This window comes from Oncorhynchus kisutch, linkage group LG17 (genome assembly GCF_002021735.2).
Source record: "Oncorhynchus kisutch isolate 150728-3 linkage group LG17, Okis_V2, whole genome shotgun sequence".
Classification (NCBI taxonomy): domain Eukaryota; kingdom Metazoa; phylum Chordata; class Actinopteri; order Salmoniformes; family Salmonidae; genus Oncorhynchus; species Oncorhynchus kisutch.
The window spans coordinates 34785899-34801318 of NC_034190.2; the positions used below are offsets into that span (position 1 = coordinate 34785899).

At 43.2% G+C, this 15420-nt stretch overlaps 1 protein-coding gene across 4 annotated transcripts in view; it reads left to right on the forward strand.

Annotated features, from left to right (window-relative positions):
• The window catches only part of LOC109908678 (protein FAM131B), a 28824-nt gene extending 14714 nt beyond the window's left edge, over positions 1-14110 (forward strand). For 3 of the 4 annotated variants that reach the window (XM_031793673.1, XM_020507330.2, XM_020507329.2), the window contains 3 exons: positions 3022-3347; positions 10719-10967; positions 13253-13921. In XM_031793673.1, coding sequence (XP_031649533.1) covers positions 3022-3347; positions 10719-10967; positions 13253-13468 — 791 coding nt within the window. In that variant the 3' untranslated portion in view covers positions 13469-13921. Of the gene's footprint in view, positions 1-3021; positions 3348-10718; positions 10968-13252 lie in introns of all 4 variants that reach the window. The other variant, XM_031793674.1, reaches the window with a different exon arrangement.
• Positions 14111-15420: the final 1310 nt, after the last annotated feature.

The window sequence follows — 15420 nt, forward strand, 5'->3', positions numbered from 1 at the left end:
TGCCACATTTCAGGCTTCAAACAAAGATATAAAACTGTATTTTTTTGTGAAGAATCAACAACAAGTGGGACACAATCATGAAGTGGAATGACATTTATTGGATATTTCAAACTTTTTTAACAAATCAAAAACTGAAAAATTGGGCGTGCAAAATTATTCAGCCCCTTTACTTTCAGTGCAGCAAACTCTCTCCAGAAGTTCAGTGAGGATCTCTGAATGATCCAATGTTGACCTAAATGACTAATGATGATAAATACAATCCACCTGTGTGTAATCAAGTCTCCGTATAAATGCACCTGCACTGTGATAGTCTCAGAGGTCCGTTAAAAGCGCAGAGAGCATCATGAAGAACAAGGAACACACCAGGCAGGTCCGAGATACTGTTGTGAAGAAGTTTAAAGCCGGATTTGGATACAAAAAGATTTCCCAAGCTTTAAACATCCCAAGGAGCACTGTGCAAGCGATAATATTGAAATGGAAGGAGTATCAGACCATTGCAAATCTACCAAGACCTGGCCGTCCCTCTAAACTTTCAGCTCATACAAGGAGAAGACTGATCAGAGATGCAGCCAAGAGGCCCATGATCACTCTGGATGAACTGCAGAGATCTACAGCTGAGGTGGGAGACTCTGTCCATAGGACAACAATCAGTCGTATATTGCACAAATCTGAGTGGCAAGAAGAAAGCCATTTCTTAAAGATATCCATAAAAAGTTTTGTTTAAGGTTTGCCACAAGCCACCTGGGAGACACACCAAACATGTGGAAGAAGGTGCTATGGTCAGATGAAACCAAAATTGAACTTTTTGGCAACAATGCAAAATGTTATGTTTGGCGTAAAAGCAACACAGCTCATCACCCTGAACACACCATCCCCACTGTCAAACATGGTGGTGGCAGCATCATGGTTTGGGCCTGCTTTTCTTCAGCAGGGACAGGGAAGATGGTTAAAATTGATGGGAAGATGGATGGAGCCAAATACAGGACCATTCTGAAAGAAAACCTGATGGAGTCTGCAAAAGACCTGAGACTGGGACCGAGATTTGTCTTCCAACAAGACAATGATCCAAAACATAAAGCAAAATCTACAATGGAATGGTTAAAAAATAAACATATCCAAGTGTTAGAATGGCCAAGTCAAAGTCCAGACCTGAATCCAATCGAGAATCTGTGGAAAGAACTGAAAACTGCTGTTCACAAATGCTCTCCATCCAACCTCACTGAGCTCGAGCTGTTTTGCAAGGAGGAATGGGAAAAATTTCAGTCTCTCGATGTGCAAAACTGATAGAGACATACCCCAAGCAACTTACAGCTGTAATCGCAGCAAAAGGTGGCGCTACAAAGTATTAACTTAAGGGGGCTGAATAATTTTGCGCGCCCAATTTTCCCGTTTTTGATTTGTTAAAAAAGTTTGAAATATCCAAAAAATGTCGTTCCACTTCATGATTGTGTCCCACTTGTTGTTGATTCTTCACAAAAAAATACAGTTTTATATCTTTATGTTTGAAGCCTGAAATGTGGCAAAAGGTCGCAAAGTTCAAGGGGGCCGAATACTTTCGCAAGGCACTGTAAATCGAAGTACATACTTTGTTGTTCTGTGGTGCGTGCAACGGTGTGCAATGATGTCCTAGGGGAAGAGACCGTGTTCATTGTTCGAAGTAACATATTTGTTGTTGTAATATTGCAAAATGGACATAGCAGTTTCACCGCTATGGATTCCAGCTTTTTAATGAATGAATAAAAACAAAAATGTATACTAAATTAAGCATATACTTTTAAACAACAATTTTTGTTCCAAATGCAAAAACCACATAACTTAGCTCTTATTTAGTTGTGAAGAGGGATCGTAATTGACTTGTGAGCTCCACAACCACTCTGGACTGGACTGTGCTGCTCCATATTTTACTGTAGAAGGCTTCCAGACACTTTGATTGAGCTTATTTACTCCGGTTTGATTGATGTCCTTTCCACTTCATTTGACAGGCCAGCTAGAGGTGCATCAGGGCTGTATGAAGAAATGTTGCGGAGAAAGTCAAGATGGCAGCTGTGGCCCTGAGGTGTTTGGTTGGGTAGTGTTGTGATGTAACAGAAGACCCTGGGGGAGCTTGTCGGTTAACACCGGGACTTAGCCTTGCTCTCATTAACAGCACCATACGGGCCTATTCTCTGCTATTATCAAGTCAGAGACCAAATAAAATCTGCTTAGTATAGACATTGTAATAACTAAGACACGGTTTGCTCATCGTCAAGCGAGCTTTAATTTTCACCTTTCGATATGTTGAGCTTTAAGTAAGTTGCCAGTGTATTTCTGGTTGAAATGGTGATACTGCTGTAAATATCTTCTGATATCTGGTGATACTGCTGCTTCAAGGGCCTTTGCTGTAAAGCTACAAAATCTCTGCTTTGCGCTCTGAGATTACAGTACACACTGAGTATACAGAACGAAACCTTCCTAATATTGAGTTGCACCCCCTTTTGCCCTCAGAACAGCCTCTATTCATCAGGGCATGGACTCTACAAGGTGTCAACATGAATTCTGGCCAATGTTGTCTCCAATGCGTCCCACAGTTGTGTTAAGTTGACTGGATGGCCTTTGGGTGGTGGACCATTCTTAATACACACGGGAAACTGTTGAGTGGGAAAAACCCAGGAGCGTTGCAGTTCTTGACATACTCGAACCGGTGCACCTGGCACCTACTAAAATGCCCTTGTTCAAAAGCAATTAAATATTTTGTCTTGCCCATTCACCCTCTGAATGGAACACATACACAATCCATGTCTCAATTGTTTTAAGGCTTAAAAATCCTTCTTTAACCTGTCTCCTCCCCTTGATCTACACTGATTGAAGTGGATATAACAACTGACATCAAAAAGGATCATAGTTTTCACCTGGATTCACATGTTCAGTCTATGTCATGGAAAGAGCAGATGTCCTTAACGTTTTGTACACTCGGTGTATATCTTGTATGTAATCAAAAATGTAAACATATACTTCTCCCTTCATCCCTTCCTAACACAACAGACCAGGCGATGCATCACTCCTCAGCCGACGTATGGCCCAACACCTACGTAGCCCAGGGCCTCTACTGCCTTTCCTCCTCCGACGCCTGGGAGCCAATTAGCAACGACCCCTCGGGCGTGGCCTCGCCGGCCGCCTACGTCATGGCAGGTGGGGGAGGAGGGACGCCCGGTGAGGGCTACGGTGATGTGGACAATGTGGGGGGCTACATCCAGCAGCAGCAGCCCCAACAGCTCACCCTGCAGCAGCAGAGCCAGCTGCAGCTCCAGCAGTTGCAGCAGATCCAGCTGTACCAGCACCAGCAGCTAATGCTCTACCAACAGCAACAGGTGAGACAGACTGGAATGGACTGCCTCATAGATCACTGTCACCTGGTGGAGTGAGTGTTTCAGTGTCCTTGAGCTGTTCTTGTCTATTGATGTTCTGTATTATGTCATTCTGTATTATGTTTCATGTTTTGTGTGGACCCCAGGAATAGCTGCTGCTTTTGCAACAGCTAATGGGGATCCTAATAAAATACAAATACAGTACAACATGGAACTGTCTAACTGACAACCATTGTATGTTAGCAGTTTGCTGAGACACTAGTGTTATTAGCAGTTGTGATTTTAACATGTAAATCTTGGTGGGGAAAACTCAAATAAATATAATTAGATGCATGCCAGCAAAACCACTACACAAAACAACACTGAACAATGCATTAATTGGACTATAATGGTGACAAACGGTGCCCACAAACTATTATGGCCTACACAAAGCTGTCCCAACAGCAGAGTCCCAACACCTTACAACTGCTACACCTGGCTATCAGCGGAGCCTTGTCTTGTAGCGAAACAGTTCATTCAGCCTCATTCACGTCCTTTCAAAAAACATAGCTTAAACAAATGTGGTTTTTACTGACAATTGATACGTTCAAACGATGGCATAAGGGGATAAGAGGCAATCCGTAATTTTTTTTTTTTTTTTTTTTTTTTGAATTTGACCCCTTTTTCTCCCCAATTTCATGGTATCCAATTGTTGTAGTAGCTACTATCTTGTCTCATCGCTACAACTCCCGTACGGGCTCGGGAGAGACGAAGGTTGAAAGTCATGCGTCCTCCGATACACAACCCAACCAAGCCGCACTCCTTCTTAACACAGCGCGCATCCAACCCGGAAGCACCAATGCGCCGGAGGAAACACCATGCACCTGGCCACCTTGGTTAGCGCACACTTCGCCCAGCCCGCCACAGGAGTCGCTGTTGCGCGATGAGTCAAGGACACCCCTACCGACCAAGCCCTCCCTAACCCGGGCGACGCTAGGCCAATTGTGCGTCGCCCCACGGACCTCCCAGTCGCGGCCGGTTGCGACAGAGCCTGGGCGCGAACCCAGGGACTCTGATGGCACAGCTGGCGCTGCAGTACAGCGCCCTTAACCACTGCGCCACCCGGGAGGCCCGGCAATCCGTAATTTTGACTAAGACATTAATGAGTGAGCTAGGACAGACATAGTCAATGTAACTATTTGTTCAGCAATTTTGAAATGTACAGTGACAGAATTCAGAACATGGGCCGTTCTTACAGTATTCTCCCTGTACACCAAGTCAGAACCGTAGGATAAATAAAGGGGCATTTAAAAGTAGACAATGAAAGCTCTTACAATATTTGATAACATTTCTCTAAAAGAGGCTATAGGCTACATGTGCACCACCAAGTCAGAACAATAGGCTACGTTATGAGGGGAAAAAGGATCAAATTATTAGGGTGAGGCACATAGGCTACTAACAGTTTACCACACGACATACACTTAGAATGACTTTCTTAGCTACAGTATACATATCTCCCTGGCATATTGCATCATTTATGCAGCAGCCTACAATACATTTTTGGACTCACCTTGTTGTGCTGTGCTAACTTGAACAGGAAGGTGGTGCAGCGGTCTTTCGTGGGCAAATTTTGGCATCAAACTTTGTTTACAATGCATTCTCTGGATTTATTGTGCTTTCAAGACAACTGGAAACTCTGAACAAAACAAGGTAAAAAAAAAAGATAAAAGTAACAAGTAATTAAAGAGTGGCAGTAAAATAACAATAGCGAGACTATATACTGGGGTGTACTGGTAGAGAGTCAATGTGCAGGGGCAGCGGTTAGTTGAGATAATTGAGGTAATATGTACATTAGGTAGAGTTATTAAAGTGACTATGCATAGATGATAACAACAGAGAGTAGCAGTGGTGTAAAAGGGGAGGAGGCAATGCAAATAGTCTGGGTAGCCATTTGATTAGATGTTCAGGAGTCCTATGGCTTGTTGGTAGAAGCTGTTTAGAAGGCTATTGGACCTAGACTTGGTGCTCCGGTACCACTTGCCGTGCGGTAGCAGAGAACAGTCTTTGACCATTTTTAGGGCCTTTCTCCAACACCGTCTGGTATAGAGGTCCTGGATGGCAGGAAGCTTTGCCACAGTGATGTACTGGGCCATACGCACTACCCTCTGTAGTGCCTTGTGGTCGGAGGCCAAGCAGTTGCCATACCAGGCAGTGATACAGCCAGTCAGGATGCTCTTGATGGTGCAGCTATAGAAGCTTTTGAGGATCTGAGGACCCATGACAAATTTTTTCAGTCTCCTGAGGGGGAGTAGGTTTTGTCAGGCCCTGCTAACGACTGTCTTGGTGTGCTTGGACCATGTAAGTTTGTTGGTGATGTGAACACCAAGGATCTTGAAGCTCTCAACCTGCTCCACTACAGCCCTGTCGATGAGAATGGGGGCGTGCTCGGTCCTCTTTTCCTGTAGTCCACAATCATCTCCTTTGTCTTGATCACGATGAAGGTTGTTGTCCTGGCACCACACGGCCAGGTCTCTGACCTCCTCCTTATAGGCTGTCTCGTCGTTGTCAGTGATCAGGCCTACTACTGTTGTGTCATCGGCAAACTTAATGATGGTGTTGGAGTTGTGCCTGGCCATGCAATCATGAGTGAACAGAGAGTACAGGAGGGGGGGACTGAGCATGCACCCCTAAGGGGCCCCTGTGTTGAGGATCAGCATGGCGGCTGTGTTGTTACCTACCCTTACCACCTGGAGGTAGCCCGTCAGGAAGTCCAGGATCCAGTTGCAGAGGGAGGTGTTTATTCCCAGGGTCCTGAGCTAATTGATGAGCTTTGACGGCACTATGGTGTTGAACGCTGAGCTGTAGAAGCTGTTTAGAAGGCTATTGGACCTAGACTTGGTGCTCCGGTACCACTTGCCGTGCGGTAGCAGAGAACAGTCTTTGACCATTTTTAGGGCCTTTCTCCAACACCGTCTGGTATAGAGGTCCTGGATGGCAGGAAGCTTTGCCACAGTGATGTACTGGGCCATACGCACTACCCTCTGTAGTGCCTTGTGGTCGGAGGCCAAGCAGTTGCCATACCAGGCAGTGATACAGCCAGTCAGGATGCTCTTGATGGTGCAGCTATAGAAGCTTTTGAGGATCTGAGGACCCATGACAAATTTTTTCAGTCTCCTGAGGGGGAGTAGGTTTTGTCAGGCCCTGCTAACGACTGTCTTGGTGTGCTTGGACCATGTAAGTTTGTTGGTGATGTGAACACCAAGGATCTTGAAGCTCTCAACCTGCTCCACTACAGCCCTGTCGATGAGAATGGGGGCGTGCTCGGTCCTCTTTTCCTGTAGTCCACAATCATCTCCTTTGTCTTGATCACGATGAAGGTTGTTGTCCTGGCACCACACGGCCAGGTCTCTGACCTCCTCCTTATAGGCTGTCTCGTCGTTGTCAGTGATCAGGCCTACTACTGTTGTGTCATCGGCAAACTTAATGATGGTGTTGGAGTTGTGCCTGGCCATGCAATCATGAGTGAACAGAGAGTACAGGAGGGGGGGACTGAGCATGCACCCCTAAGGGGCCCCTGTGTTGAGGATCAGCATGGCGGCTGTGTTGTTACCTACCCTTACCACCTGGAGGTAGCCCGTCAGGAAGTCCAGGATCCAGTTGCAGAGGGAGGTGTTTATTCCCAGGGTCCTGAGCTAATTGATGAGCTTTGACGGCACTATGGTGTTGAACGCTGAGCTGTAGTCAATGAATAGCATTCTCACATGGGTGTTCCTTTTGTCCAGGTGGGAAAGGGCAGTGTGGAGTATAATAAAGATTGCATCATCTGTGGATCTGTTAGGGCGGTATGCAAATTGGAGTGGGTCTAGGGTTTCTGGGATAATGGTGTTGATGTCAGCCATGACCCGCATTTCAAAGCACTTCATGGCTACAGACATGAGTGCTACGGGTTGGTAGTCATTTAGGCAGGTTACCAAGTGTTCTTGTGCACAGGGACAATGGTGGTCTGCTTAAAACATGTTTGTATTACAGACTCGGACAGGGAGAGGTTGAAAACGTCAGTGAAGACACTTGCTAGTTGTTCAGCGCATGCTCGCAGTACACATCCTGGTAATCTGTCTGGCCCTGTGGCCTTGTGAATGTTGACCTGTTTAAGGTCTTACTCACATCGGCTGCTGAGAGCGTGATCACACAGTCTTCTGGAACAGCTGGTGCTCTCATGCATGTTTCAGTGTTATTTGCCTCGTAGCGAGCATAGAAGTAGTTTACCTTGTCTGGTAGGCTCATGTCACTGGGCAGCTCTCAGCTGTGCTTCCTTTTGTAGTCTGTAATGGTTTGCAAGCCCTAACACATCCGATGAGCGTCAGAGCCGGTGTAGTACGACTCGATCTTAGTCCTGTATTGACGCTTTGCCTGTTTGATGGTTCGTTGGAGGGCATAGCGGGATTTCTTGTAAGCTTCTGGGTTAGAGTGCCGCTCCTTGAAAGCGGCAGCTCTAGCCTTTAGCTCAGTGTGGATGTTGCCTGTAATCCATGGCTTCTGTTTGGGGTATGTCACTGTGGGGACGACGTCATCGATGCACTTATTGATGAAGCCAATGACTGATGTGTACTCCTTAATGCCAGCAGGGGAGTCCTGGAACATATTCCAGTCTGTGCTAGCAAAACAGTCCTGTAGTTTAGCATCTGCTTCATCTGACCACTTTTTTACTGATTGAGTCACTGGTGCTTCATGCTTTAATTTTTGCTTGTTAGCAGGAATCAGCAGGATAGAATTATGTTCAGATTTGCCAAATGGAGGGCGAAGTAGAGCTTTGTATGCGTCTATGTGTGTGGAGTAAAGGTGGTCCAGAGTATTTTTTTCTCTCTCGTTGCACATTTAACATGCTGATAGAAATTTGGTAAGACCAATTTAAGTTTCCCTGCATTAATGTCCCTGACCAGTAGGAGCGCCACCTCCGGGTGTGCGTTTTCTTGTTTGCTTATGGCGGAATACAGCTCATTGAGTGCGGTCTTATTGCCAGCCTCAGTCTGTGGTGGTATGTACACAGCTTCAAAAATACAGATGAAAACTCTCTAGGTAGATAGTGTGGTCTACAGCTTATCATGAGATACTCTACCTCAGGTAAGCAAAACCTTGAGACTTCCTTAGATATTGTGCACCAGTTGTTATTTACAAAAATACATAGTCCACCGCCCTTTGTCTTACCAGACAGTGCTGTTCTATCCTGCCGATACAGTGTGTAACCAGCCAGCTGTTTAAAGGAAAATAATGATTATTTTTCGTGGTGACTAATCGCAGTTCTGATGTCCAAGAGTTATTTTCGGTCATAAGAGACGGTAGCAGCAACATTATGTACCAAATAAGTAAATAAAAAGAAGTTACAAACAACGCAAAGAAACAAACAAAAAACACAATTGGATAGTGATATAGAATTTTGTAATCAATGTTCATAAATTTCAATTATCCGTATAGGTCTGCAAACCAGAGTTTGTAAAGTTCTGGTTTTAAATGAAACAGACAGAATTCCCAGCTCACAATTGGTCAAATCCAAGTTTATTAGCGAGAGCTCTCCTGTGCATATACTGTACAAAGACGTTCCTTTTATAACATTCTCTTACCCTACACACATACAAACACACTAACATTAGGCTACAATTCTCACCACAGTTGATCACTACCCAGCTGACAGTTCCAGTCCCCCCCAGATAAGGGAACCCTGGAGGGGCTCTCCCTGTCCTATCATATCTCCCCAGAGTTATAGCCGGTTCGGTTCAAACATAGGTTAAGGCCCCTCTTTGTTTACTTTCGGGACACTCATACATTCCTCTCTTCCCAGCTTAGTTGGACCTGTGTTTATTATTTTTAATTACTCCTTGTCCATGCTACATAACCTTTAATACCTAATGGTTAAGTTTCCGGGTATAATTCTTTAATCATTTATCTTAAACCTTTATAAAATCTTTTAACAGATAGGAACACGTAAAACGTCACCCTTCTTCTCTGCCACCATCTAAAGGTTGAATCATGACGTAATTGATCTTCAGGTTAGTGCTCTAGAAAGAGGCCCGAGATCCCGACTTGGAATTCCGAGTTGAATGACCGTTCAAAACATGTTTTCCCAGTTTTCTTGAACTCACTGAAGTCTGAGATTTCCCAGTTCCATGTTTACAGTTGTTTTGAATGCAACAGAAGTCATGCTATATTGACTGAATGGCCAATGTTGAATGATTATCCTTTGAAGCTTAGAAAAGAGACCCTTAAACCCAGGACCACACATCCACTCCACTGAATAGCAGGCTAGGGATTCCTTTGCAATGGTTGCAGTTAGCCACGGATTGCTTCCAAACCACTGAATTTTGCGATTTCCAACTTGTTGTGTACTGTTTATGTCCAATGGTCGATGAGCACCGCTACATTTTATCTAGAATTTCTCTTCATAATTTCTCTTCATATGACAAGGATTGAAAAGGATTTGCCAGTAGATTGTCAACTTGATTCATGATGATGACTGCTAGCTTGCTAGCTAAGATTTTGAAAGTATGATGTCAGTCCAATCAAAGCTACTGTAAATATAACATAATTTGACGTAATTTTGTCTGTGGTCAATGACCGCCTTCTTGGATGGGCACTTCTAATGGAACTATATGGAGTACCCAAGGGGCTTGCATTTTCAAGCTCTCCCCGTAGATTTGGCATTGACATAGTGTCCCCATGAGTGACAGAACGCTGAGCCAATCACGGTGCAACTAGGGAACATTACCACTCCTTACACTCCATATTTTCCGCTGGCTGCCTCTCCACCACAGAAAGCATTTAGCTAGGCTGAAACAAATGCATTTTGGAGCTGCCTTACTCAACAAAGCAAAAAAAGAGTCCACGACAGAACATGTTACTACATTACACAGACTAACATTTTCACCACACAATAATTCCAGGAAATACACATCCTTTTTACCTCAGTTTGGTAACGTTAGTATTGTTAGTGTTTTGACACTTGGCCTTTATTAACTCAATGTTTTTTTTACATCGTTTGCAAACTGATATGTGACACGTATTAATACCAAAATAATATGCAAGACAGGAAAACAAATATTCGCTAAACAAGTGGGGCTCAAAACTGGTGGGTCTCAAAACAGGTGGGGCTCTGCCCTGAATGACGGGTCGCCACTGGTTATTAGTAAAAAATGTCTGCAATGTTTTTAACCTTCTTACTACTAATGTAATGCTACCAATGCCAGTCCTACTAATTAAATACAGAAATAATTGTAGCCAAGAGCAACAGATGACTCATTCCTCCCACTAGCCATGAGCTATCGGGTCATGGTGAGGTTTCTTGATTATGTTGTTTTTTGTGTCATGAAAAAAATGTGAATGAACTGTGTTCCCTATCTACAGGCAATGGAACACAGACTACACAGTGCAAACCACTCCCTCCAAGCCACACCCAACAGCACCATTCACAGTCTAGGCCTGCCCACTCATCCTCGCCTGGCTGACCTGTGGGGCTCTGCGCAGGTGGAGATTGTCGGACACATGAGCGGGCCAATGGCTGACATGGTTGTTGGTGTGGTCGAGACCTTGGGGGAGGAGCCAGAGGAGGAGAGCGAATGCATTTCAGAGCAACAGGAAGAGGAAGAGACTAAGGTGAGCCATGTGGTTGAAGAAAATGTGGTTGAAGAAAATGTGTTGATTTTAAGACTAGTGGTTTTTGTAATGTTTTAGATATGATCAATATTATCATACACATTGATGCCTAATGGTACTAAGCATTGTCAATATTAACAGCAGGCCTTACAAGTAGGCATGGTTAAAGTAGGAAGAAATAGATGTCATTGTTGTAAAAAGGTGTGAGTGTGGTACATTTACTATCATAATGTATTCAAATATTGAATTACTTTGACATATGTAATGATGTTATACAGTGCCTTGCAAAAGTATTCATCCCCCTTTTGTTGCATTACAACCTGTAATTTAAATAGATTTTTATTTAGATTTTATGTAATGGACATACACAAAATATTCCAAATTGATGAAGTGAAATGAAAAACGTAAAACAAATAATCTACAAATAAAAAAACTGAAAAGTCCCTAAATAAGATCTGGTGCAACCAATTACCTTCAGAAGTGACATAATTAGTTAAATAAAGTCCAGTTGTGTGCAATCTAAGTGTCACATGATCTCAGTATATATACACCTGTTCTGAAAGGCCCCATAGTCTGCAACACCACTAAGCAAGGGGCACCACCAAGCAAGCGGCACCGTGAAGATGAAGGAGCTCTCCAAACAGGTCTGGGACAAAGTTGTGGAGAAGTACAGATCAGGGTTGGGTTATAAAAAATATCTGAAACTTTGAACATCCCACGGAGCAGCATTAAATCCATTATAAAAAAATTGAAAGAATATGGCACCACAGCAAACCTGCGAAGAGAGGGCAGCCCACAAAAACTCACAGACCAGGCAAGGAGGGTATTAATCAGAGAGGCAACAAAGAGACCAAAGATAACCCTGAAGGAGCTGCAAAGCTCCACAGCGGAGATTGGAGTATCTGTCCATAAGGACCACTTTAATCCATACACTCCACAGAGCTGGGCTTGACGAAAGAGTGTCCAGAAAAAAAAGCCATTGCTTAATAAAGAAAAAAATAAGCAACCATGTTTGGTGTTTGCCAAAAGGCATGTGTGAGACTCCCCAAACATATGGAAGAAGGTACTCTGGTCAGATGAGACAAAAATGTCGCTTTTTGGCCATCAAGGAAAATGCTATGTCTGGAGCAAACCCAACACCTCGCATCACCCCGAGAACACCATCCCCATAGTGAAGCATGGTGGTTGCAGCATCATGCAGTGGGGATGTTTTTCATCGGCAGTGACTGGGAAACTGGTCAGAATTGAAGGAATGATGGATGGCACTAAATACAGGGAGATTCTTGAGGGAAACCTGTTTCAGTCTTCCAGAGATTTGAGACTGGGCCGGAGGTTCACCTTCCAGCAGGACAATGACCCTAAGCATACTGCTAAAGCAACACTCGAGTGGTTTAAGGGGAAACATTTAAATGTGCTGGAATGGCCTAGTCAAAGCCCAGACCTCAATCCAATTGAGAATCTGTGGTATGACTTAAAGATTGCTGTACACCAGCAGGAACTCATCCAATTTGAAGGAGCTGGAGCAGTTTTGCCTTGAAGAATGGGCAAACATCCAAGTGGCCAGATGTGCCAAGAGAAATATCCCAAGAGACTTGCAGTTGTAATTGCTGCAAAAGGTATGTGTGTGTGTGTGTGTGTAATATTGTTTCAGAAGAAAAAATATTTTGCCTCTTCAAAGTGGTAGGCATGTTGTGCAAATCAAATGATACAAACCCCCCCAAAATCTATTTAAATTCCAGTTTGGAAGGCAACAAAAGAGGAAAAATGCCAAGGGGGTGAATACTTTTGCAAGCCACTGTATTACGCTAAGTTCCCTATGGTGAACAGAACGTGTTGCTACATTACACAGACTAACGTTTTAACCACACAAGAATTCCAGGAAATACACATCCTTTTTTTTACCTCAGTTTGGTGAATTTAGTATTTTGACACTCGGCCATATATCTAAAAGCCATGACAACAGGAAGCAGCAATAATATTTAAAAATACATATTTTAGCAATATAAATGGTACATTTAACATTAGATTTTAACAGGATTCTACTTTATCAGGTAAAACTATTGAACAAGCCCCCCCAAAAAAAGGTACTATGGTTTATTGATTTTATGTTTGTCCTGGCTACTACAAGTGATTAACTTCAAAGTCCTCCAGCCACAAGATGTCGTTCAAAGGTAACACATGGGTTATGGATTTATGATGTACCCATAGGTAGTGCCTCTTGACTGATCCTCACAGTTTGGTAAGTACAGTATAGTCAGTAAACCATCCATTTACTGTTTTCATAGGACGATGAGGTTACGTTAACCTTAGAACCAACTTTGACCCCGTCCCCGCTTAGAGAAGACGTCACCCCGATTGGAGGCACCGGTCCACAACTAGCACGCCCAGAACCAATGGCAGAACGCATACCCTTTGTGGTCACACCCTGCATTGTCCAATCGTTGGAGGAGAAGGACGAAGAGGTGGCCAAGGGGTCTATTGTTGCCGTGGCGACCAATTGAGGGGGATAGTCAGAAAGAGTGACAAACAGGATATACCTATCCATAATCCACCAATCAAGCTATTCTACTCCACATCCAGCTATTTACCCACTCTGGGACTGAGAAAAAAAACAGAACGACTTTTCCTGGAGGAGAAAGTATTGGATACGACAATGATAAAAGGGAACTTTAAAGACAAATCTGTCGTTTTGCAGAAACGTGAGGACTTGTTTTGCAGTAATATTGAACTAATGAATTATAATAGAAAGAATGGAGTATAGAGAAAGAAAAAGGACGCTGTGAAAAGATCAGTGCATTACAGAGAATCACAAGACAACCAAAAGAAAGTGCATGCTTTTGAAAGTAATTTAACATTAATAGTAAAATGTATACAAAGTAATAATATATACAATACTGGTCAAAAGTTTTAGAACACCTGCTCCTTCAAGGGTTTTTCTTTATTTTTTAAAACTATTTTCTACATTGTAGAATAACAGTGAAGATATCAAAACTATGAAATAACACATATGGAATCATGTAGTAACCAATAAAGTGTTAAACAAATCAACATCTATTTTATATTTGAGATTCTTCAAAGTAGCCACCCTTTGCCTTGATGACAGCTTTGCACACTCTTGGCATTCTCTCAACCAGCTTCATGAGGTAGTCACCTGGAATGCATTTCGAATAACAGGTGTGCCTTTTTAAAAGTACATTTGTGGAATTATTTTTCTTCTTAATGCGTTTGAACCAACCAGTTGTGTTGTGACAAGGTACGGAGGGTATACAGAAGGAATGGAAGACCCAGAGTTGCCTCTGCTGCTGCGGAGGATAAGTTCATTATATTTACCAGCCTTAGAAATTGCAGCCCAAATAAATGTTTCACAGAGCTCAAGTAACAGACACATCTCAATATAAATTGTTCAGAGGAGACTGTGTGAATCTGGCCTTTGTGGTCGAATTGCTGCAAAGAAACCACTACTAAAGCACACCAATAAGAAGAAGATACTTGGGCCAAGAAACACAAGCAAAGGACATTAGACCGGTGGAAATCTGTCCTTTGGTTCCAACCGGCGCGTATTTGTGAGACGTGGTGTGGGTGAACGGATGATCTCCACATTTGTATTTCCCACCGTAAAGCATGGAGGAGGAGGTGTTATGGTGTGGGGGTGCTTTACTTGTGACACTGTCTGTGATTTATTTAGAATTCAAGACACACTTAACCAGCATGGCTACCACAGCATTCTGCAGTGATATGCCACCCCATCTGGTTTATGCTTAGTGGGACTATCATTTGGATTTCAACAGGACTATGACCGAACACACCTCCAGGCTGCGTAAGGGCTATTAGATCAAGAAGGAGAGTGATGGAGTGCTGCATCAGATTACCTGGCCTCCACAATCCCGACCTCGAGCAACTTGAGATGGTTTGGGATGAGTCGGACCGCAGAGTGAAGGAAAAGCAGCCAATAAGTGCTCATTATATGTAGGAACTCCTTCAAGACTGTTGGAAAAGCATTCCAGGTGAAGCTGGTTGAGAGAATGCCAAGAGTGAGCAAAGCTGTCATCAAGGCAAAGGGTGGCTACATTGAAGAATCTCAAATATATTTTGAATTGTTTAACACTTTGGTGGTGCCTACATGATTCCATGTGTTATTTCATAGTTTTGATGTGTTCATTATTATTCTAAAATGTAGAAAATAGTAGAAATAAAGAAAAACCCTTGAATGTCTAGGTGTTATAGAACTTTTGACCGGTAGTGTAATTATGATTTTTTATAAAAACAAAAAAGGAAATAAAGTAATATTTATCCGTGTGTGTTTCTGTGTGTGTGCGTGTGCTTGCATGTATGTGTATGTGAGAGTGTTCAAATGTACGAATGTATGTATGTACAGTTTGTATGTATTTATGTATGTATGCAAAAATATATATTCTCGAAAAACATATTCTTGTCGGCAGTGGTATTGTGTGTG